Source organism: Lepidochelys kempii, chromosome 8, assembly GCF_965140285.1.
Source record: "Lepidochelys kempii isolate rLepKem1 chromosome 8, rLepKem1.hap1, whole genome shotgun sequence".
NCBI lineage: Eukaryota > Metazoa > Chordata > Testudines > Cheloniidae > Lepidochelys > Lepidochelys kempii.
In genome coordinates this window covers 8,499,720-8,522,728 of record NC_136387.1, presented here as the reverse complement: position 1 = coordinate 8,522,728, position 23,009 = coordinate 8,499,720, and the positions used below count along the sequence as shown (strand labels likewise).

Genomic DNA, 23,009 nt, shown 5'->3' with positions numbered 1-23,009 from the left:
CGGTGCACAAATTCCTCTGGCCCCCTGCCTAGGAGCTGCTGTCAGAAGGGGGGTGCAGGTTACTTTCAGGAGCCACCCAAGGTAAGTGCTTCACCCCTCACCCTCTCCTGCACCCCAAACACCTGCCCCAGCCCAGAGCTTGCACCCAAACTCCCTCACACAGCCTTAGGCAGGTGTGGGGGGAGGGACTTGGACCCGTTCTGGGCACCACCAAAAAGTATACAAACCTGCCGCCCCTGCAGGACAGCGCGCAACATGGCTGTCAAGGTGCTCTCAGCTGTCTTAAAATGGATGTGTTGCCGTGGAGTCAGTTTGCACATACACGTCATACAAATGGTCGTGTGGCCTAAATGCCATACAGGTAACAGCTACATTGAAAATAGCAGGTACTGCTACAATCTCATTGAACATTTTTATTTGCTTACCCTCTCACAAGCATAAAGACGTTTCTGTCTATTGGTGGTACATACAATAGGCACAGAATTGCTAGGCATTGCAGCCTCATAAATATTTACTTGGAGGGTAATTATTGAGGGGGACACAGCATCCTTTTATTCCAGATGGTGCTTCAAGAAAACAGTTAACACATACAGAAGGGAGCTAAGCATAAAGGAGGAAATGAGGCATGCAGACAGCCTTCCAGTTATTCACCATTGTTCTGTGAGTTGTAAAAGCTAGAGATGATAGGTTTTAGAGGAATAAAAGATTTCTCCCCTAGTCCATTGTGGATCTTCCATATGGCCAAGTCATACATTAAGAAAATTAAATGGAAAGCTTCTCAGCTCAACAACTTACCATGCTGTGGTGGAATGCCAAAAAAATTCAGGGTCTGTATGGGTCAGAAAGGTAAGGTATCTACAGCTTCAAACTTGCCTACTAACCAGTAGGTGCTGATGAGAAACTGTGCCCTTGCTTTAATCTAATGAGCTTTTTTCAGAAATCTGAGCATCGTTTTCTGAGCATCTTTCATGATTACACCTTTGTAATCATAAGTTTCTCTTTTAAGCTTCACCCGCATACACAGGATTCTGTCTGCAAACTGATTCACTGTGAGTAATATTTTGCAGACATTTTCCCCTTGCATTTCTCCACTGGTTACGGAGTGAGATGTGCATCTTTCTGTGAGTAATGAAATGTGTGCTTTACGGCTGTTCACAACCCTTTAAATGGTTGAGTTATAATTGATTTGGTTGTTGTGGAGGTTTTCTCACCTCTAAGTAGCTAAGTACCCCTGCAGTCCTCTCAAGTAGTCATTAGCATCCCCTTATATCCATTTAGACACTCATCTGCACAAAGTAATAAATCTAAATTATACTACAAGAAACAGCTGTAATTAAAGGAGGATTAAAATAGAAAGGAGTTTATTTTAAACTGCCTCTACATTTGTTTTTAAAATGCTGACTGAGCCATAGACATCCCTGACCACTTACATTAGTTAACACTTTTGTGGTTAAAATGCACATGCATTGCACAGTCACGGAATCAGTCATTTTTCATATGCCTCTTTCATACGTCCAACATGGATAATTTAGTGGTGACCTGATGGTTTGTGCTCTGTTTTAGGGGAAATCCAGATTCATGACTCCGACTCTCTCACTCACTCACTGGTATCGCTACAGATGTAACGTTAACAAAAGATGGATCGCTTTATATATACCATAGGGTTCAGTGTACCTGGAGACACACACGAGCACTACAGGGCACATACACAGAGCTTTTCCTCCTTGGCTCTCGCCGCACTTCACACGAAGGTAAGTCCGTATTATTAGCCCCGCAGTATAGGTAAGGACATAGAGGCACAGAAATTGACTTGCCCAAGGCAACACACTAAGGCTGCATTTACCCTTTGAGCTGGGAATTACACACCCAGCTCCATGAGATAGACGCTAGCTCTTATCAAGCTAGCATGCTAAAAATAGCAATGTACCCTCAGTAGCACAGGCAGGGGCGAGCGGTAGGATAGGCTAGCCACCCTGAGTAGTTACCCATGGGTCTGGGCGGGTTTGTATGCAAAGTGGCTAGCCCATGCTGCTGCTGCTATGCTAGCAGAGTTGGACCTCCAACGGGATTCTCTGACTTCCAATCATCTGCTTTAATCACTAGACTGTGCTGCCTCTGTACAACACTGCTCATTCTAGAGTACAACAGGGTTGCAGAATCTGTTTGCGATCTATTTGTTCTCTATGTCTTAAATAGTGGGATTGTGTTGTGATAGCTTTTAAGTATCCGTGGATAAGCATAATCAAAAGCTTCGTATGCACGGGCAGAGAGGAGTATAACTCTGAAGAGAATGCCAGTACCTGGACTGCTGGAAATTCACTTGAGTCCCTAATAATGAAAAAAGACAGTTTTCATATACAACAATAAGAGCAACACAAGACAAGCACTGGCATATTACTGTACAGGCTTCTACACATGGAGTGCCTGATTCTCCTCCCTTGCCAGCATAAATCAAACATGCTTCTAGTGAAGTTAGCAGAGCCACACTGGTGTACACACGAGGAGAGTTCTACCCATGGAGGTTTTCTTATTTTCCACCTCGTGTGCTAATGGATTGAGTTTATCAATGAGACCTCATCATTTTTAGATCATTAACATGTTGAAATGTTTAACCCACCAGCTGCCAAATGAGAAGTTAGCAGTGAGGCTGACCAGCCTCTGTCAGAACCTGCACTGTGTCAGAAGGGACACGTAGTGCTGTCTAAGCATCCTGCAAGAGTTTCCTTGCAGAGTGAATACATCCAGGAGTGTGGAACATGCCAATTTTGGCATGTGCTGTAAACCACCATTGGCTCAATGCTCCTACAGATTACACATCCCACTTCTAAACAGCTGTTTCCCCTGTCTAGCGTACCTGACTGATATCTCCATCTCTGATGTAGACACACATATTATTACAGCTGTTCTCAGAGCACAAGACAGGCATGTGCAAAAGGAGTTGCTAAGCTGAGGAGAGAAGCTGTTACGAATAATGCCTGCATATCTGAGAGCCGAATCAATAGTTCGATCCTTAGAACCCTCCTTTTTATAAAAAAAAAAAAAAAAGAGCTTGGCCACATTCGTAGATGTATTGCCTGTTTGCACATAGGTGAGAGAGGTAATCGATCACAAATGTATCTGCTTCATTGTAAACATGTATACGGCACCCCTCTTCTCTGCACAATGCATGCAGGTAGCAGGGAGAAATTTAAGACGACAGAGGCCACAATTTCTTGCAAAAGATGCAGCTGCTCAGCATCAGTTTTTCATATTTCTGCGATGGCAGGAAGTAGGCAAGCGTTAACCTTTGCTCCCTTCCAGGCACACTTGCACTCGGAGATCCAGCTGTGGATCATGGCTTTTTTATCTACATGAAAGCATTGTGGGTAACTTTGCTTATTAAGAACATCTCCCTTCACAATTTTGTTATAGCTAGAAGATTTCAGCTCTTCTTTTTCGGTGCCACCTCCTGTTTTGAACACAGCACATTGTCTTCGTAGAGGGCAGCTCAAAACCTTGTTTCCTTGCCGTTTCTCTCTGGGTGGGTGTGGCCATAGCCGTTTACCATCAATAAATAGGGTGCAGTTTTCTTTCTGAGTTTGATCATTTTCTGAAACAGCCATTATCTTACTGCTTTTCGGACACTTCTGCTCTGGGCAGCTATTTTCTCTCTCTATTGGTCTTGGAGAGGGCAGCCTTGGAAAACTGAATACCCCAGCTAGATCTTGCTTCTCTGTCATTTTTTCTTGAGAGGTGGATGGATGAATTTCACCCCCCCTCCTGGTATCACAAGGGCTGAAATGGCTACGCTGTGAGTCATCCGTGCTAGAGCTTTCATCATAAACACACCCCCTATAGTGTCGTGTCTTCTCTGCCTGTGCGTACAACTGTTCTAGTGGATCAGCCCTGGTACAGGGGTATAGCTTTGCATTGTCAAGTACTAGACTAACTTTTTCTAAAGACATCCTGTCTGAGAAGACGTTGGCCAATTTGCACTTTGGAATGACTTGCTGTGCCATTGCCAGCTTTGGGAACCAGGACGCTCTTTGGAGTGTTTCTAATACCTTCTGGTCTTGGAACGCATAGGGGTTTTCAGGAAACCCTGGGAAGGTGGGCCTTGCTAAATGGCAGATAGATTGAAGGTAGTCATCACTGGAACAAGAATCTGAGTCGATAGAGAAGCTCCCAAAGCCTTTTGCGTGGCCAGTGACATCTTCTAAAATTTCCTCCTGGGTTTCGCAGATAGTTGGGAGAGGCTTTGATGTAGTCAGTCGTATGCGGGGTGCCATTGCTGCAAAGAATATACAAGATCTGATTAGCATATGCAAATGATCAACTCTGTTACAGGAACTCTGGCATTTCTGTAAATTTCGTTTGACCTCTTCTCCTCTCCCCCGCCCCTGCCGTAGTCAAGAAGTAAGCAGTAGCGTACCTGGGAACTTTAGAACCATACTGTTATTAAATCTTTATTTCAAGCATTTCAGAAAGGGGTAATGAACAAAATATACCACATGGCTGATTACACAGACCTGGTCCAGGAAAAATAATCCAGTAAAGAAGCTCATGCAGCTGAAATTCCTGGCAGAAACTTTCTTCCTTTCTAAAACAATGCAAGGGGAAAACACACAAACAATCAACAGATTTGCACAATATCATTCTAGCACAGTCAGTTTTGGAGGAGCAAGATTATCAGAAGAGGCCTAAGGGGGGCTTCTACCTGCTGTCCTTACTCACTCGCTTCCCTGTGGTGTGTCGCGCAGTATAACTGGGTGGCTTGCCTGAGAAAAGTGTGAGATTGGGTCCTAGTTAATAGGGGAACTATTTGATATTAAATGGACGTTGCGTTTGAGCTTTTCCATAAGGCCAAGAAATAACATACATGATGGTGCAAAAACGTCCTCCCTTTCACCCGTTCCGGTGGCTGTATAAATAAATGTAATTCTACTGCTCTGCTTATGCAGATGCAAAGGGAATAAAATGTAGCTCCATCGCCATATGAGTAATACGTGCAGTTCTTGATGGTTGCGGCTCCTGCACTGCTCCCACCCAAGTCAGTGGGAATTGTTTAAAACTAGCATAAAATCTTAAGGATTGTTTCAGTTCTCATAGTGCTGTTTCCAGTTTGTTTATTGGTTTAAAGTATTTTCTGGCAGAAATGACCATATTATGCCCTTTATCCAGTTGTTGACTATCTTCTTCTAAATTGTTTGCAGTGTTGTAACTGGGTGTTTTCCCCAGGATATGAGAGAGGCGAGGTGGGTGAGAGAATATCTTTTATTGGACCAACTTCTGCTGGTGGAAGGTTCAAGCTTCATAGAGCTCTTCTTCGGATCTGGGGAAGGTAACCAGGGTGTCTTAGCTAAACACAACTTGGAACAGCTTGTTAAGCCTAAGGGGCTCACACATGCTGTAGGAGACCACTTAAAATGAAGTGGGTAGTTAAAGATTAGCAGGCAGTGAGGTGTATTACAAATTGTTGTAATGAGCCATAAAATCAACGTCTCAGAGTCCCTGGTTTTCGGTGTCTAGCAGAGTTACAAATGTAAGTTCCCAGGCTCCCTTCATCAGACTTGTATGAGCATACTCAGAGTAGAATGGTACAAACTCCACTGTATGCTTATATACATAATTAAGTATTTATATACATCTATCACTTTCTTTATGGCTGGAAATAAATCCTGGCTTTGTTGAACCTCTACAGCAAGTTGACCACGTATAGAATGCAAACAATCTGCTCATCCTCGGCACGCCGGGTAGAAATTGCTGTGTACTCTCCCACCTGCTCTGCTCTATTCCTGGATTTTATCTTCGAGCAGGTCTGCGCAGATAGTGCTACGCAGGCACGGCTGCGCTGATGCGGCTGTAACGCGTCTATGCTGATGAGAAAGCGGCTCCGACTGTCATAGGGCAAGTGTGGACAGCGCTTAGGTCACGGTAACTTGCGTTGCTTGGGGTGTGTCGTCTTCACACCCCTGAGCAATGTAAGTTAGATCGACTTAATAAGTAGTGCAGACCTGCCCTTAGATACAACCAGAAAAGTAAACCGAGCCCAGAAATTGTTGAACTTCAAATAAGTCCTAGTCTGTTTAAAGTAGGTGTCAGGTTTGCTTTTTACTTCCCTTCTTTTCCATCTACTCTTCCTCTTTAAAGCCTCTAGATAAGAAAATTAGGTCTTGATTTTTGCTCCCGTCTGTGTTTTGCCATCAATGTCAGTGATAGCAGGATCAGGGCCCAGCTGTCCAAAAGTGGGTGTTTAGAGTTAAATATCCCAATGCGTACCTAGAGAAATGGCCTGATATTCAAAGGGGCTGGGCACCTGCAATTCCCATTAACTTCCTTTCTTGCTCACATGGCCCCAGAGCAAACAAAAATCCAATTATGCATTTCCAATGAAACCTTCAAATGGCAGTGGGTTGATTTCAGACTCGTGGTACGTCTACACAGCAGTTGAGAGGTGCAGTTCCCAGCCCAGGTAGACGGATGCATTCGCTCTGCTCCAGAATACGCCCCTCTCCCCCCGCCCCCCATAGCAGGGTGGGGTGGCCTGGGAAGCAGCTTGGGCTTGCCACCCATGTACATACCCAGGGAGTTGTGTGGGATATTCAGGGAGCTGGCCTGAGCCAGTGCGCCACTATACTATTTTTAGGGCCTAGCTAAGTCTACCTGAGCAGGGAATGACACCTCCAAACTGCTTTGTAGACACGCCATCCTGGTTGTAGTCCCTCTGCTTCCCCTCCCATGCACACTCACACAGATACGTCTGACCTGGCTGAATTCAGACAGAATCCAGCTGAGATCACATCAGCACCGCCGTGGTAGAAAGCCACGCAGAGGTCATGTGACAGCACTAGGCCCTGTGACCCACCTAGTCCCCCAGCTAGGTGCAGGGTGGGAATAGCAATACCCACTGAACCTACAGATATGTGGACTCCCCTGTGTTTGAGATCCCTGAAGGTTCACAAGCTCTAATGGCTGTGATCCCATTTAAGCAGCACTCCAGACAAAGGATCTATTTCAATTCCAGCTTTTGAGGCCCCCTCCTTTTTCCTTACCTGGATATATTTGTTTTTCTCTTTTAGCTGGGTGTATTTTTAATCTTCAGTTTTCAGCACCTTTCTCTCCTTGTTTCCAAGACGGAAGATATGCTGTCTAAAACTGGACTGTGCATCAGGCTAACAGCTTCCAGTCAGCTGATTGTGCTGTTCTTTTGTTGTTGTTGCTAAATATAGACTGCTGGATCCCTTGCATTTCCTGAGAATCCTAATTTGATAAATGCCTTGTATTACCGGAAAGGCAGAATGGAATCAGTGAGGCAGGACAATGGTATTATCAGCAAAACGGCTTCGACAGCAAATCCTCTTTGCTTTGGGAATGTGGTCATGATCAGGTATAATGTTTTATATTTTCAGAGAGTAAAAGGTAAAAGTGTTATGTACGTGTCCTGGAGCCACAGGAAGAGAGCAGCTGTATGTGCATTGCACTGAGTCTGTGTGAAAATACTAGCAGTATATTCGTCTTGATTCTCAGCTGCTAACTTCAGGTGGGGGTGAGGGAGAAACACAAGGGAGCTGGTTACAGATCCTTGATCCTGGAGCCATCTGAAGTTTTAGAAGAGCCTGTTGGCTGCACTAATTTATGCCAGCTAGCAAAGGATCCCAAGGGACTGTCCGCTAAATGGGGATAGCGGGAGCACAGCATGCCCCTGGTCTGCTCCTCTCCACGCTGCCCGTGACAAGCTTGCTGTGCTAGAGGTTGCAGGAAGAGAGGTGCTTACGGTTGTTACGTTGCCTCTATTCCCACTGAGAAGGAGATCCAGGTGGCTTCTGTGTTTCTTGCACTAGAGTAGCACAAAGTGAACAGCACAATTTGGACTAGTGGATAGAGCACTGGACTGGGAGTTGACAGATCTAGTTCTCTTCCTGGATCTGCCACTGACCTGCTGTGTGACCGTGGGCAAATCACTTCTGTCTTTGCCCTCCTACCTTTTTCGTCGTCTGGTTAGATTGTAAGCTTTCGGGTTCGGAGGGGAGGGGAGATGGAGATATATAATGTGACATGGAGCTCTCATGCCAGGTGCCAATCATCATCTTGACTACTTGGTAGGTTGCATCCTTTGCCCTACATTGCCTCTGTTTGTAGATCTCTTTAGTTTGAAAGTTCTTTGGAGCAGGGACAGTCTTTCTATCTTTTTTTACAATACCTTGCCTATTTGGGGCACCACTACTGTCCTACAAAAAAAACAGAAGGAAAGGTTCCAGATTACTGGAAATGACCGTTTTATTATAGCTCTTCAACATCCCTTTATCTGTAGAGTATTGGCCAAGGTGTTTTGCTGCATCAAAAATGAATCTTCAGTGCTGCTGCTAAGCATTATGTAGCATTCCTTAATCCACACACGTCAACACGTTTAGACAAAGGTGCGTCCGCACCATTATCCCTTCTTCTGCAGGGATGCAAGAACTTGGTCAGTTTAAAAGTTACCTTCGTTAGACGTTCACATTAAGGGCTTACAAAGTCCCCTTCGTTTCCATGTGGTCACTCGTGGAATAAGATGTGATGCACCATGAATGAGGGTGGCAAAATGGATGTTAATGAGGTGGCCATACAATGGGCATGAGACCACCGGGCCTAAAAGCACAAACTGCTGCAGCTTGAGCTAAAGAGCCCAAACTTTTGTCTGGGGCTGTATCAGACTCAGATTCTTTGTGGATCAACAGTGGGGGTCGGGGGGAGGAGAAGGACCTGTAAAACACACTTACAAGGGGGTTTCACTAACACCATACCTCCACTTTGCTATTCACTTATTAATATGATGCTCAGCCTTAGAATCAAAGACCAGTGGAAACAACCATGCTGTCATCCATGGCAAACTCCTGATTCTGTGAGGTGCTGGTCACCCTCAACTCCTTTTGACGTATGTCCTAGATAGAAGTACGACCGTTGGTGGGAAATGACCCCTCACCACTTGAGGCAACACGTGGTGGGATCAGGCCTCGCTGTGTAGTTTTCAAAACCATGCTGAATCGTAAAGTGTCTTCCCTCGACTTTGTGGGTGAGAGGGAAAATGTGAGGACAAAATATTAAAATGCAATTCAGAAATACTTAATACACTGTGGCTAAGAAAAAATCCAGAATGGGAAATGCCATAACATTTGTGTGAGCAACATCATGCTGATAGCATGGTCAAGTCAGTCATTATTAAATCTAAGTTGATGGACAAGGAGATATTCACCTATGTAGTAAAATGTCTCCAGTAGAAGAATCCTCCAGCTCCTGTCTCAATTGCTGTGTCTTGATGTACAGCAAAGGGGAGCTATTGTGCACTTTTAATGGGGCTAAGCAATCATATTCCCCCTGTAACTGAACCCTTACCCATCTGACAGGCTTAGCAGCAAACCTCATCCTGCTCTTGTTTACACTGGAATAAATCTGGTGTAGCTCCACAGATGTCAGTGGAGTCACTCCAGATTTACCCCAGATGGAGCTTAGAGTAGAATCTAGCCTGAAGATGAAACTCAGGAGTTTGTGCTTCAGAACTTTTTTACACTGTAATTCAAGGAGGACAGAATTCCAACCAGATGGCCCTGAACCCATCTAGTTTATCATTACTGCTGTAAATAATCTTTTCAAAACAGGCAACATCTGCCATCGAGATGCACTAGTTTTGTGATTTGTGAATGAAAGGCTTCTTCTGCGTCCTCTTAGTTGGTCCCCGGACATGTAAATGAATGAAATATGACTGAATTTGCCCTTCAGCACTAACCATTGCAATGATCTCAATATAATTATGTAGAACTGGGGGAACAGGGGGATGGGTAAAGATTACCTGTCTTAATTCAGGACCTCTTGTCTACCACTCAATCTACGATACAGTTTTAAATGGGGTTGCCATGAGATTTCTTTGGTTTAAGCAGGTTCCAAATGCTGACTTCCCCATACCACTAACCATAGTCAGGATTAATTTGACCTTGCCTGTATAGGTGAAATGGAGAGCGATAAGGCATATGGGCCCCAATTCAGGAATGCACTTAAGCATGTCAATAAGACTTTCCTGACTAAGGATGGATTTAGGCATGTTCTTAAGTGCTTTCCTGAATTAGGATCATACAGAGTTGAACTGCATCAGTCTGGCTTTTCTAGCTGACTGCTGCTGTTTCCACCTTTTTGTGCAGACATCACTCTTTTCTGCTGTAGCCTGACCCCTTCTTGAAAGAGCCAGGGCCCGATCCAGCAAACAGTTAACCAGGGAAATCTCAATGTGACCCTCTTTGGGAATAGGGACTGACTTGTGTGAATAAGGTTGCAGGTCAAGTCTTGGTGTGACCTGAGTGTTCCACAGTACTTTGGAGCTACTACAATAAAGTTCACCTTGGCCACTCTGACCTACGGTGAAAATATAGTTCTCAGATCAAATGTTCCTTACTCAAATATCAAAGCACAATGCTTTTATTCCAGCTCTCTGATGATATTGTAGTAAAATTACATTTGCTTGACTCCAAGAATATTGGAATAGTTATTTAAATCCTTTGAAAAGAACAGACTTGTTTAAATCTTTTTCCTACTTTTATTTAATTAAACATTTTAAGTGTAAATAGTTTCTTTTGAAAATACCAACTATATATACACACAAACATTTAATATTGCCCTCAGATTGTGCAAAGCAATACTATAGTTTTTTTTACCTTACCTTCACCGCAGCCCTTCTTTTGTGTTTCTTCAAAAAGGATTGTCCAAAACATGACAACACTGAGCCTTTTAAAGGCTCTCTGTCACTTCTGGAAGTGGTTGCTGTTTCTCTCATGCCCTTTGAAGAAAGCTTTGGCATGGCCCTCCCCAACCTTGTAATTCTGTATTTATACCCTTCAGAATGAATGCAATAAATCAGCATTCCTGTGTGCATGAAAACCATAACGGACTGGGATTAACAATAAAGGAAAACAGCAAAGGGAGCATTGCTCATGCCACTGAGAGCGTAACTAGCTATCAGTCATTGAGAGCTTAGTTGGAGCTTTTAGGGCTAAACTTTCAAAGTGATCATTGGATTTTTATTTTATTTTTTGGAGAGGTGTGTCTCCATTTTTAGAAGCCCAGTTTAAACCACCATGGGGGCCTGATTTGCAGAAATGTGGAGACCAGATAGTTCTAGTTTAAAATAAATGGGATATGCAGGTACTCAGCACCTCTTTTAAGATCAAGCCTTTGGTGTCTTATGTTGGGCACCCAAAAGGAGTGGTCACTTCTATGTACACTAAACATATTAGAGCTGGGATAGCTGCCTCTGATTGTAGCAAAAATACAATTGAGTTGAGGGGGGAAAATCACTTGACTGATTTCTTACTCTCTCTCTCCCCTCCCTGGCTTCCTCCCCCCGCATTAGTTTTACCACTGGTGAGAATTTTGGTTTGCTTGAATGTAGCAGGTAGTAAATGGCACAACCGACCCAACACCAAATTCAGGCAGCTGCTGCGTAATTATTATATGCTCATTGGAAAACCTGTGCTCAGTTACAGGAACATGAGTTGAAAGCTGGCTCTTCTATTTAGGTTGTCTGCAAACCCCCAAGATATGAAATTCTTCCTCTTTTCCTTTCCTAGGGCTTGATCCAGTGGCCTCTGAAGACCACTGGAGTCTTCTCATTGACTTCAGTAGGCATTGCATCAGGCCACTAAACTGTTGTCATGTGGAATTTTGCTGTTAAATACATTTTGAAATTCAGTGGTGCTTTTAAGTGGCACCTCTTTATAGGGCCTGGCTCCCGAAACATTTACATACACAAGTAACTTTACTCGCATGAGTAATTCCATTGGTGTTCAAAGGATTACTTCCATGAGCTAGCTTAATCCGCTACATAGGCTTGTACAGGATCAGACCCAGAGATTGTAAATGTTCCCTCAAACCTGTCAATGGGACTGCGTGTGTATGTCATGACTACAGCTGGGACTGCCTAATGGGTTTGAAGAATTAGGTGCCTAACTCTCTTAAGCTCCTAAATTCCAACCTCTGGCACCAGGCTCTGGGTTTACAAAGGAATTGGAGACCATTTTGGGTGAATGATGCTCTCACTGTAATTTAGTATTAAGTAAAATAATTGTTTCTAATCAGATTTACCCTGAGAACTGACTTCTCAGGCATTCACAGGGGGTAGGGGTGTGTGGGGGGGGGCGACAGGGAGATTGATTGTTTGTTTGTTTTCTAAAATCTGCTTTTGTTCTGACAAAATCCAATGGAAAGGAATCACTTCTCTTGTTTGGTATTTTATAGGCAATATGTTTTTGTGACATTTTTATTGTAGCTTTCCAAAATATGAATCTATATGATGCATAAGAAAGACAGGTTTCAGAGTAGTAGCCGTGTTAGTCTGTATTCACAAAAAGAAAAGGAGTACTTGTGGCACCTTAGAGACTAACAAATTTATTTGAGCATGAGCTTTCGTGAGCTACAGCTCACTTCATCGGATGCATTCCAAGTACTCCTTTTCTTTTTAGAAGAAAGACCATGACCTGTTGGGCCTGATCTGGCGCACACATGCACTGGGGTGGGTCCCAAGGGGCACCATGCAGGCATACGCGGCCATACCAACACATCTGCTGGCAGGATCTGAGCCAGAAACAGCGGCCTGTGATTATGCAAGTCTTTCCAAAGTGTGAGTGTTGCCCAGACCCCGACTGAATTACCCACTGTACTTATGCATGTCAAGGCATGTCTAACGACCAGACAAGTCAAATGGAGCATTAATTGGGAGTTCCAGAGCAGCAGGGGGCCTGCGTCGCTGACCCTCCTCAAAGTCTGTCAGAGCTCAGAACGTGTCTCTTATCAACTTGAGTACTGCCAGCCTCAAACAGCCTAGAATCATGCGGCAGGACCTCAAAAATCAGGAGGTGGGATTATAAATCATTATTCATTCATTTATTTTATTTTATTTTATTTTTTTTGAGAGTGAGTGAGTTTCTTTGTCTTTTAGTTTCTGAGCCTTTCGAGCGCACTTAGGTCACATTTTCAAGATTTTCTCTGTAAACGTGAGGTACTTGTGTTAATACTGGGCGTGGGGAGAGGTCACGCACATGGTTGCTTCTGTGGGCCTAGCTTACACCAGGGGCTCCTGGCATCCCTCAGTTCCCACCAAAAGCCCCCATTGTGCGACCCTCCTGCCCCCTCTGTTTGAGGAACTCCCTGATGCCCCCTATGCCAGGGGCTCTGTGTCCCCCACCCTTTTCCTGCTATTCTCCACCCTGTGCCAGGGATCTGTCTGTCTCTCCTTTTTCTACTCTTCCCTCTGGATTGGAAGGGATGGACAGACAGCTGCTGTCCCCTCTCTCTCCCAGCATGGAGGAAGCTTTGGGTGACAGAGGTAGGAGGGCAAAAGGAATGACACTTCACACTCCCTCCTGCTGGCCGAGGCTCTGGCCCACAGCTGTTGTTCCTAACTGCTCATGGCTTTTAGCCATGCCAGGGGCTCTCTGTGCCCCCATACCCAGGGTCTGTGGGCTTCCTCATTCCCCTCTCCCCACCAATCGAGGTGTTGGGATGAGGGGTAGAGCTGCAATGGAGGGTGGTGGTGGTATGCTAGTAGGCGTTAATGGCGCTGTCAACCAGTTCATGGATCTATAGGCACCTGCAGACCAGCTAGCACACCCGTCAGCTGTAAAGCAGATGCCATGGGCTCCATATTTCTCCACTTCCGTTTTTTTCCATTTGTCACCAAAATCAATGAGGTTCTGCCTGGTGATGCCTAGAATAATGGTTTTCAACCCTTTTTCATTTGCAGACCCCTAAAATACTTCAAACGGAAGTGCAGACCTCTTTGGAAATCTTAGATATAGTCTGCAGACCCCCAGAGGTCCACAGACCACAGGTGAAAAACCACTGGCCTAGACCATTCCCTGACATTTTTTGGAATTGATCAGCTGCCATGTTCAAAAGTTACCATGTTACATCCAAACAGAGAGATGCCATTGCGCTGAGTGAAGGCCTCGCAAGTCTGGCCAATGAGAGCTGAGATTCTTGCATAATCACCCACCGCCAGGAGCTGGGGCTTTCAATAAAATACCAGCTCTGGTGAGATTCTTGATCAGCCCTGAGCGTTGGCCACACTGGAATCGCGTACGCTTAAAATGCTGCATTGGTGCAGCAGCGCCGCCCCTGCGCTTTAATGAAGACGCTCTAAGGCGATGGGAGAGAACTCTCCCCTCGGCAGACGACGTGTCGACACTAGAGAGCTGTACCGATGCATTTGCGCCACCGTAAGATCTCTCACGTAGCCGCTGTGTGCCGAAAAGAGAGAGCTCTCCCGTCGGCATAATTAAACTACCCCCAACGAGCAGCAGTAGCTATGTCGGCAGGAGAAGCTCTCCCACTGATGTAACGCTGTCTAACTGGCTGGTATAACTGTTGCTCAGGGGTGTGGATTTTTCACACCCCTGAGCGATGTAGTAAATATAGGTCTGCAGTGTAGACAAGACCTAAGTTGCTCCAAAAAGCATCCAGAAAACAAAGCCATTATGGCTTGACTAGTTTTAGCACTTAATTTCCTCTTAGTTACTGCATGAGAGAGATGAGGTACTGGACTTTTTATAGGGGTAACTGTTCACAGTCCTAGTAGATACTTAGGGTTTCAGGAGGGATATTATACCTCATTCTTCAGGATTTAAGCCAATCTGTAGTTATTAAGGGTTAAGAGGATAACACTCGAACTATCCCAGATGAGGCTACTGTGGGGTTCTTGCACCTTCTTTGAAGCATGTCATGCTGCCTACTGTCAGACACGTTACTGGGCTAGATAACCCTCAGGTCTGGTCCTGTGTGGCAATGCCTATGATCCTAAAAGCCTTGGGACATGAAGCTGCTTCTCTCTCTCTCATACTTTCTTTTTCTTTGCCATGAAATTTTAATGACAGTTTGAGCTGATTTATGTCAGATTCCAGACATTCCTTTTATTAATTACATTAATACAGACCATTAACCTCTTGGCAGATACAGTGGTATGTACTAAAGACATTGCTGTGAAACATTAATGAACAGTTTGATATTAACTCGATGGAATTGGATGGAGCACTTTTACCAGTAATTGTAGCACTGGCTGCAGATTTCACAATAACTATTGAAAGAAAGCTGTTCAAATACCATAATCAATTCACAAAGGGAGTGGGGAAATAAAATGGTGGTTACAGCTTAAACTCTTGGAAAAAAGGAAGTTGATAGTTAATGATAAAATTCTTTGCCTCTTCTTGGTTATTGCAACATGGTATAAAAGGTCTTTCACTGTTCTGGAGTGAGCTGTTGGCCACACCTGAACTCAACCTGGTACCCAGGATGGGATCCTGGAGGGATTTCAGGAGTACCTAAATACTTTTGAGGATCTGGGCTGTAGGTACCTAACTGACTCCTATTGAAGTCACTGAATGTGAGGTGTCTAAATGCCATCTGGGTTTAGGAACACCAGTTCCATGGGGTTTTAATGAAAGTTTTGAAAATCTCCTGCTTGGATCTTAACTTTGAATTTCCAAGTGGTGATAGTTTAAACCCAAACCCTTAACATTATTGTAAGGCCAGACTTTGGCCATATCTATGCTACAGCATGGCAGTTGTGCTGGGTGACCAGATAGCAACTGTGGGGGGAAAAAATGGGACGGGGGTGGGGGTAATAGGCACCTATATAAGGAAAAGTCCCAAAAAATGGGACTGTCCCTATAAAAATGGGACATCTGGTCACCCTAGCTGTAGTGTAGATGCTTCCCACAGCAGCAGAAGGAATTTTTCCATCTCTGTAGGACATCCACCTCTCTGAGTGGCAGTAGCAAAGTCAAACAAATAGTTCTTCTGTCAACTTAGCCGCCTCTATACCAGGAGTTAGGTCAGCTTAATTACGGTGCTCAGGAGTGTGAATTTTTCACACTCCTGAGTGACCTAGCTAGGTCGGTGTAAATTTTAAGTGTAGACCAGGCCTTCTGTAAGAGCTCAGCCCTCATATTTGGGGCTGGAGTTTCAAAAGAATTCAGCTCCCATTTAGGCACCTAAATATAGTGGCCAGATTTGAAAAGTGCTTAGGACCCAGCAGCTGCCAGTGGGAATGTGAGAACAATGACAGCTGCTGGGCTCTCCCAAAAATCTGGGCCATAAACAAATAAACAAAAAAATAAACAAAAAAAAAAAACCACAGTCTTAGTTTTATCAGAGAACCAACCCTACACCTCCAGCTCTAAAGAAACCCTGCTTATGACAGTATGTGAACTTTCTAAAGAGCCTAACAGAACTATATAGACATGCCACTGTGAAACGACTGGAATTAGGTGATGCTCCGGTTCCAATTTCTGCAGCAAAGGCAAAAGAATGGAGCAGCAGCACCGAGTAGGTGCCATTTTAGTTGTGTGCCTTCTCAGAAACGGTAGCATTCCTGGGATTCTGCCAAAAGGGACACACATCACATGCATATAGAAGAAGGTATGCCAAGCGCTACTGCGGCAGAAGCTGCACTTGTTAGAATGCATTGGTAGCACTTAAAATTTGCCACCTCTCTGAGAAGAAAAAAAAACCAACCACCAAACCCTGATTCTTAGATGTAAAGCATGATTTCAGTACAACGCCGCTCATTCTGAGCCAGACAGATGCAGGCTCGTAGTAGGGCTTCATACGTTGTACTCTTAAATGAAAGACGTTTTCATGACAATAAACCTCTTAATTAGGAAATAGGGACTAAGCCACGTTGATCTTCTTTGTTCTCCTCGCTTGCATCATCTCTTTATTTTTGTAAGCATCTTAAGATGGTTGAGATTTGAAATATATGTGGAACTATGCACTGAAGTGGTTCGGACTCTGCATCACTGGAGTAAATGAATACCATAGTTAAAGGGTTGACTTAACTTACTGGAACACAGAGGAAAATCCCATAAAATATCCATGTACAATATATAATGTGTGAAGCTGTAGACCATGCCAAAATGTTAGGCCTTGCAACAAAGAGGTCATCTCCTAAAATTCAGGCTTTCAAGAGGCTGGGGCTTTATTTGTAGCACTCCCTGGGCTCTGTATTATTTATGACTTTGTTGAAAACAAATGGTCCTTATTTTACACTGATATTACACATCTGGATTCTAGTTCTGAAAAACCATTCAGCCACGGTTAGCATCTCTATGCTTCATGAAAAAGGATGGATGACCACTCAGGTTTCCCCAGGAATGGGATTTGCATTCATCTGAAGCTGCAACCCAAACCCCTTTTGCACCAGAAAAGTTTGGAAGCCATCCTGAAAGCTCTCTGCTTTCCCTCCTTTTTATACAATTTCAGTCATCAGTGGGTGAGCAGAAAAAACTTAAGTGACCAATCACACTGCGTAAATCGTGAGTACTCTCAGAGCGAGCCGTTCATACACCATCCAAAACAATTAAAACTAATTGTCTTTTGGTCCATAAATGATTTGTTAAACAATAGGGAACAGTGAACAAATTCCAGAACATCATCTCCTCCTCACAGACAGCTCAGAGCCAGAAAAATGGGCTCAATTTGCTGAATGAGTCATTGGGAATTGTGCCCAGCTTTTATTTTAGTGGTTCCAATTGCTGACTTAATTGATACCTTTTCATTTCTCTAGATTTGTTGCAGTCTTGATAATGGCATTTTGCTTGGTAAAAGGGAAGGGCCAATAGATACTAAACGTGCTGAAAACCTTGCAGTGTTAATATCCCTTAATCCTTCCTTCTGCTAAAGTCTTTTACTTGGTTTTATTTAATTTCCCATAAAAGCAGAGTTCCACCGAGGTAATTTATTTTCTGAAGACTTCACTTGGTTCAGATGTGAGAGTAGTGAAAAGGGAGGGGCTGTTCTGTCCTTCTTTAAATTAGGCTTGGCATGGGTCTGTTTAGAGACACCTCTCCTGTTTTCTCTTTGGGGTTGAGTACGATGGGCAACATTTCATCTGTGCAGAATTCTCCTCAATTGTGACTACAGGAGAGTTTTGAAAGAGGATCGCTACTTGCAATCCCATGCCACCATCTAGTGGCAGAGTGCTCGTAAAGCTCGCATTCCAAAAGCATTGCGTCTGAAAAAGGAAGAGATCAATGTGACACCTCCAGCTGCTGTCCTGTCAAATAGGGCCATTTGGGGGGTTCTGCTGGTGATAGGTGAGGATTAGCAGATTTAAATGTTGTGAGTTCTAGATGTATATCCTGCTGTCCTCATTCCTGAAACGAGCTTAAAAATTGCACACTCACATTTGTTGCAGTTCATTCTTCTTTTGTCATAGTATTTTGCCGTTCTATAGAATCTTCCCTAAGAAGATTTTAAAATGCTAATGAATTGAGGCTCACAACACTGCGGTAAGATAGTTAAACGTTGCTCTCCTCATTTTCCAGATAAAGAAGCTAAAGCAGAGAGACGGAGTCATTTTCAGAAGGGCTCCAGTCCAGATTGCCAAGGGTTCAGCACCCACAATTAGCCCCTGATTTTCAAAAGAGCTTCATTCCCAGAGGGCCAGCTGGCCAGCCAACGTGCAGAGCACTTTCAGAAATCTGGCTACCAGTTATTTTGGTGCCTAAATACGCGCAGAACTCTCTTGAAAACCTGGCCAAGGCTGCACAGTATCACTGTAGCAGAGCCGGGACTTGAACCTAGAGCTCCTGAAGACCATTGTCCCTTTCTATGGTGCTGATTCTGCAAAGCGCTTGCTTAAGCATGGGCTTAACTTCAAACATGTGAGTAATCCCATTGACTTCAGTCTGCTCAAGTGCTTTGCTGGGCTGGGCGCCATAAAAATGATGAGATTGCTGCTAGCTGCAGCCATAAGGTAGTTTGCATGTGGCTGTGACTGACAAGTGCTGCAGCTCTGCTGTTGGGTGGTTGAGCGGGCTGGGTCACTGACAGATGATGGTCTTACCCTCCCCCCTGCAGCAGCAGAGGGGTCAGTCAAATTTATAAAACACATTGGATATGTTAAGGGCTGACTTTTAATAAATTGCCGAACTGCTATTTTCCCTCACCTTTGAGAGGTTCATTGGCTGTTCCTTATGTGATCAGAGCAGTGCATGAGGGGAGTTAGCGGTGTGACTCCTCCATTGGTGTATGTTCCACTGTGAAAGTGGAAGGGCTAAAGTACACCCTGATTCCAGGACAAAAATATTTGCTCAGGGTAACCCTGATCCTGCAGTGCAATCCACGCACACAGACCCCTGTATCCATGCAGCCTCCTCCCTGACACCAGTGGAAATCCACACCAGGGCAGGAGTCTGTGCTAGCAGATCAGGGACCGTAATAGGCTCTGCGGTTCCTCTTCCCCCGCTCCCCCTTACAGTATTTGGCTGTGGCTAGAATACAGAGGGGTGTGTGTGTGTGTGTGTGTAAAGATAAAAGACAGAGCATGTATGCAAAAAGCTGGGCTCCCGAACTAGCCTGGGGCTCTGCATTGAGTGTTACAAGAAGTTAGGCCACAAATAGGGTTGCCAATTTTCTAATCTCACACAACTGAACACCCTAGCCCTGCCCCTTCCCCAAGGCTCCACCCCCTGCCCACTACATTCCCCCTCCCTTAATGGTTCAGTCTCCCCCACCCTAACACTTTCAGGGGGCTGGGGCAGAGGGTTGGAGTGAGGGCTCCGGGGTGGGGCCAGAAATCAGGGGTTCAGGGTGCACAAGGGGGCTCTGGGCTGGGGCAGGGGGTTGAGGTGTGGGAGGGGGTGAGGGTGCAGGGTTTGGGATGCAAGGGGGGGTTCCAGGTTGGGGGGTGGGGCTGAGGGATCCTGAGTGTGGGAGGGGGCTGCAGCTTGAGGCAGGGTGTTGGGGTGCAGGAGAAAGTATGGGGGCTGGGGTTGAGGGGTTTAGGGTGCAGTAGGGAGTTGGGGCTCGGGTTGGGGCATGGGCTTACCTCGGGTGGCTCCCGGTGAGCAGGGCTAGGGCAGGCTCCCTGCCTGTCCTGGCTCCGTGCTATACCCTGGAAGCAGCCACCAGGCCCTCGGGGCCCTCGACGCTTGGGTGGCCAGGGAGGCTCCGTGCACTGACCCTGCCCCTAGGGCCAGCTCCGCAGCTCCCACTGACGGGAACCACAACCAACGGGAGCTGGGGGGGCGGCACCTGCAGGGACAAGGGCAGCACGCAGAGCCTCCCTGGCCGCCCACGCACCTAGAGGCTGCACTGTAGGGACCTGGGAGCCACGGTAAGCGCCGCCGGGACCCCGCACCGCTTCCCCAGCCTGGAGTCCCCTCCCACAGCCAAACTCCCTCCTGGAGCCTGCACCCCCCCATCCCTCTGCCCCAAGCCACCTCCTGCGCTCCAAACCCCTCATCCCCTATCTGCACCCCAATCCCCTTCCCCAGACTGGTGAAAGGGAGGGAAGGAGGGAGGGGGGATGGAGCAAGCTGGGGCTGGGGAGGGGGTATTCGGTTTTGTGCAATTAGAAAGTTGGCAACCCTGCCTGTAGGCCACTAACGATGTACAGCTCAGTAATTAAAACCCAAGTTGACCCTGCAGAGCAACTGTTGGTTTTTTGAAGTTTCATGTGTCGCTTTCACTGGCTTAAGCACCTTTGTAAAACATTTCACAGGGAGTGGGTTTGTTTTTATGGATTTATGGAGCCAGGCCTAACTTTACATGCAGAAACAGCCAGTACATGTGTTTGCTATTTTTGGTTACAGTCTGAATGCAGAATATGCAAACAAGCTGGAGAATTCTGCCTTCAGCAATAATCTCTTATGCTAATGTTCCCTTTTCTTGCAGTGCCAAATAGCTTTCTGCTTTAATGCACGTAAAGAGCTGAATGGATAAATCATCGCAAGTGAGTAGTCAGTGAATTTAACCCGCAGTTCTGTTGTTTCTTGAAGAATTTTTCTTAAAATAATTTCAAACAACAAATACCTTCATCTGGTGGTGGGCTGTGAGCCATTCCTTTGTAAGGATTAATTGTTTGAAATGAGAGCAGCAGAGCTTAATTTTTAATGAAAGAGGTGCCGGGCTGTGAGCTGTCAAGCCTAGAGGTGCGCAGCTCTGGTAGGAGCTTACCTCTTAGAATCAGATTTCCAGTGCAAATGCTTATGTTTGAGGTTTTTCTGTATTTGCTGATTGCATGAACATTGCTGGCAGTAACCTGATTTGTTGTTCTCTATTATTTGTATTCTGAGAGCACATAGCGGTCCCAACCGATATCAGGGCCCCATTGCACTCGGTGCTGTACGGACACAGAGCAAGAACTGGACTGTAAACTCTTTTGAGGAAGGAACTGAATAGAAAGCCAGAGAAAAGGTGGGAGAAAGGGAGGTTGTATTAGGCCCATGTTACAGATGGAAAGCAGAGGTCCAGATTCGCAAAGGTATTTAGGTGCCTAACTCCCTACCGTTGATTTCAGTGGCAGTAAAGTGTCTAAATACTTTTGAGGATCTGGGCTTAAATGACTTGCCCAAGGTCACGTTGGAAGTCTTGGCAGAACTGGCAACTGACCCTGGCGTCCCCGTTCAGTACTTTAACCACAAGACCATCCTTCTCATGCTCGCTTTCCAGGAACATACTAGCTAACTCAAAAAGGATTTGGGGGAGAGGCCACTGATTTTGCATTTGAACAAGTATGTGCAGAACCGTCAGGGTGGGGATGTGTACTGGCTCACACCTTTCCTAGTGAATGTCTGGGGTCCGCTTCTTTTTGGCTAGCTATAGAACCGACCATGGGGCCCAGATCCTCAAAGGTATTGAGGTTCCCAACTCCCATTGGCTTCCCTTCATCCCCAAATAAACATGCACGTGATGCATCATTTCTTTTTGAGTCAGACATAGCATGAATTGCTGTGGTTCTCCCTCTGGGGCACCTGGAACAGGGTACTGGGCTAGATGGACCTTTGGTCTGACCTAGTATAGCCGTTCTTATGTTAAAAGTTAAAAGTCTGCACACCACTTAAACCCTCTTATATTACATTGGAATGTTTTAGGAAGAACCACAGTCTTTTACTAGTTAATAATATTCCTGGGCTTGATTTTAGATCTGTAGCCTGAAAGAGACCATTTCTGTATCCCATCACTGTATTTTGAGCCATCAGATCTGTTTGGTTTCACGTTTGAAAGAAAATAATAAAAAAAAAATTGATATAGCAACATACAACCCATCTCCACAAGGCACTTCTTCTGTTTAAAAAGATCTAAAATGGTGTGAGTTTCTTTATTCAGGCCTGTAAATTACAATATACTGATTGGATTTTGCTCCCACTGAAATTAATACTAAAACTCCTATTGAGCTCAGTAGGATCAGGATTGGGCCCTAAAATAAGTAAAATCCCCAAGCCATTTACACTGTAAAGGCTTTCCATGAGAAATTTTACCAGTCTGCTCTTGTGAGTTTCAGAGGTCTTGATACCGTTTTTCAAATGTGGTCTCCAGTTTTATATGGGCAAATTCTGTGCAATCAGATACAATGTCTAAATGGCATAAGTTGTACCTTGCAAATAGTTACACTGAGAAGCTCAGATGCTGGTAACCAATGGTTGCATTTTGGTTAAGAGCTGTTTGACAAGATACTGTCAGAATCTGGAAAATAAGACCCACAAAGGCCATGAAGATAATAAGTTAAAGATGATCTCTTTGCCTCTTGTGCTAACATCTGCAGAAGCCTCTGTTGCAGAGAAGAGCTCTGGGGGCAAGTTTTGCAAGCTTTTTCTTTAGTGTGTCTCTTCCATGTCAAGTTAAATGCTTTGCTGCTGCTGCCTATGTCTACTGTATCTGAAAGCTAGAATAAAATTTAAATATATACCTCCCTGCCACTCAAAGAAAACCTCCGAGGGTATTAAGTGAAAGTGAAGCTACAAGAGTTTCCAACTCAGGTCTCTGAGGGTACGTCTGCACTGCAATAAAATACCTGCAGGTGACATTTGTCAGCTGACTCTGGCTGCAGAGCCATGAAATTGCAGCATAGACATCTGGGCCCAGGCTGGAGCCTGGGTTCTGGGACCTTCCCCCCCTTGCAGGGTCCTAGTGCTAGGGCTCCACCCAAGCCTGAGGGTCTACACTGCATTCTATAGCCCTGCAGTCTGAGTCCTGCAAGCCCAAGTCAGCTGACATGGGCCAGCTGA

General features: G+C 45.1%; 1 protein-coding gene across 3 annotated transcripts; it reads right to left on the bottom strand.

The window, feature by feature from the left end:
- Positions 1-404: 404 nt before the first annotated feature.
- On the bottom strand, positions 405-10,782 carry LOC140916482 (uncharacterized). 3 transcript variants are annotated; one of them, XM_073358128.2, is made up of 2 exons: positions 10,667-10,782; positions 405-4,270 (listed from the first exon to the last, which is right to left on the bottom strand). In XM_073358128.2, exons 1-2 carry the CDS (start codon positions 10,716-10,718, stop codon positions 3,246-3,248), a joined length of 1,077 nt encoding a protein of 358 aa, XP_073214229.1. In that variant the 5' UTR covers positions 10,719-10,782; the 3' UTR covers positions 405-3,245. The 3 variants fall into 3 exon arrangements, with proteins under 3 accessions (XP_073214229.1, XP_073214230.1, XP_073214231.2); XM_073358129.2 differs by lacking the exon at positions 10,667-10,782 and adding an exon at positions 7,032-7,129; XM_073358130.2 differs by lacking the exon at positions 10,667-10,782 and adding an exon at positions 4,509-4,716.
- Between the last annotated feature and the right edge of the window lie 12,227 nt (positions 10,783-23,009).

What these genes read in the sequence shown, in the direction of transcription:
- LOC140916482 (XM_073358130.2), bottom strand. Translation starts at nt 4,635, where the DNA reads ATGATATTGTGCAAATCTGTTGATTGTTTGTGTGTTTTCCCCTTGCAT. An exon ending in GATTATTTTTCCTGGACCAG is followed by an intron (nt 4,271 to 4,508) that starts GTCTGTGTAATC and finishes TATTCTTTGCAG; the next exon opens with CAATGGCACCCCGCATACGA.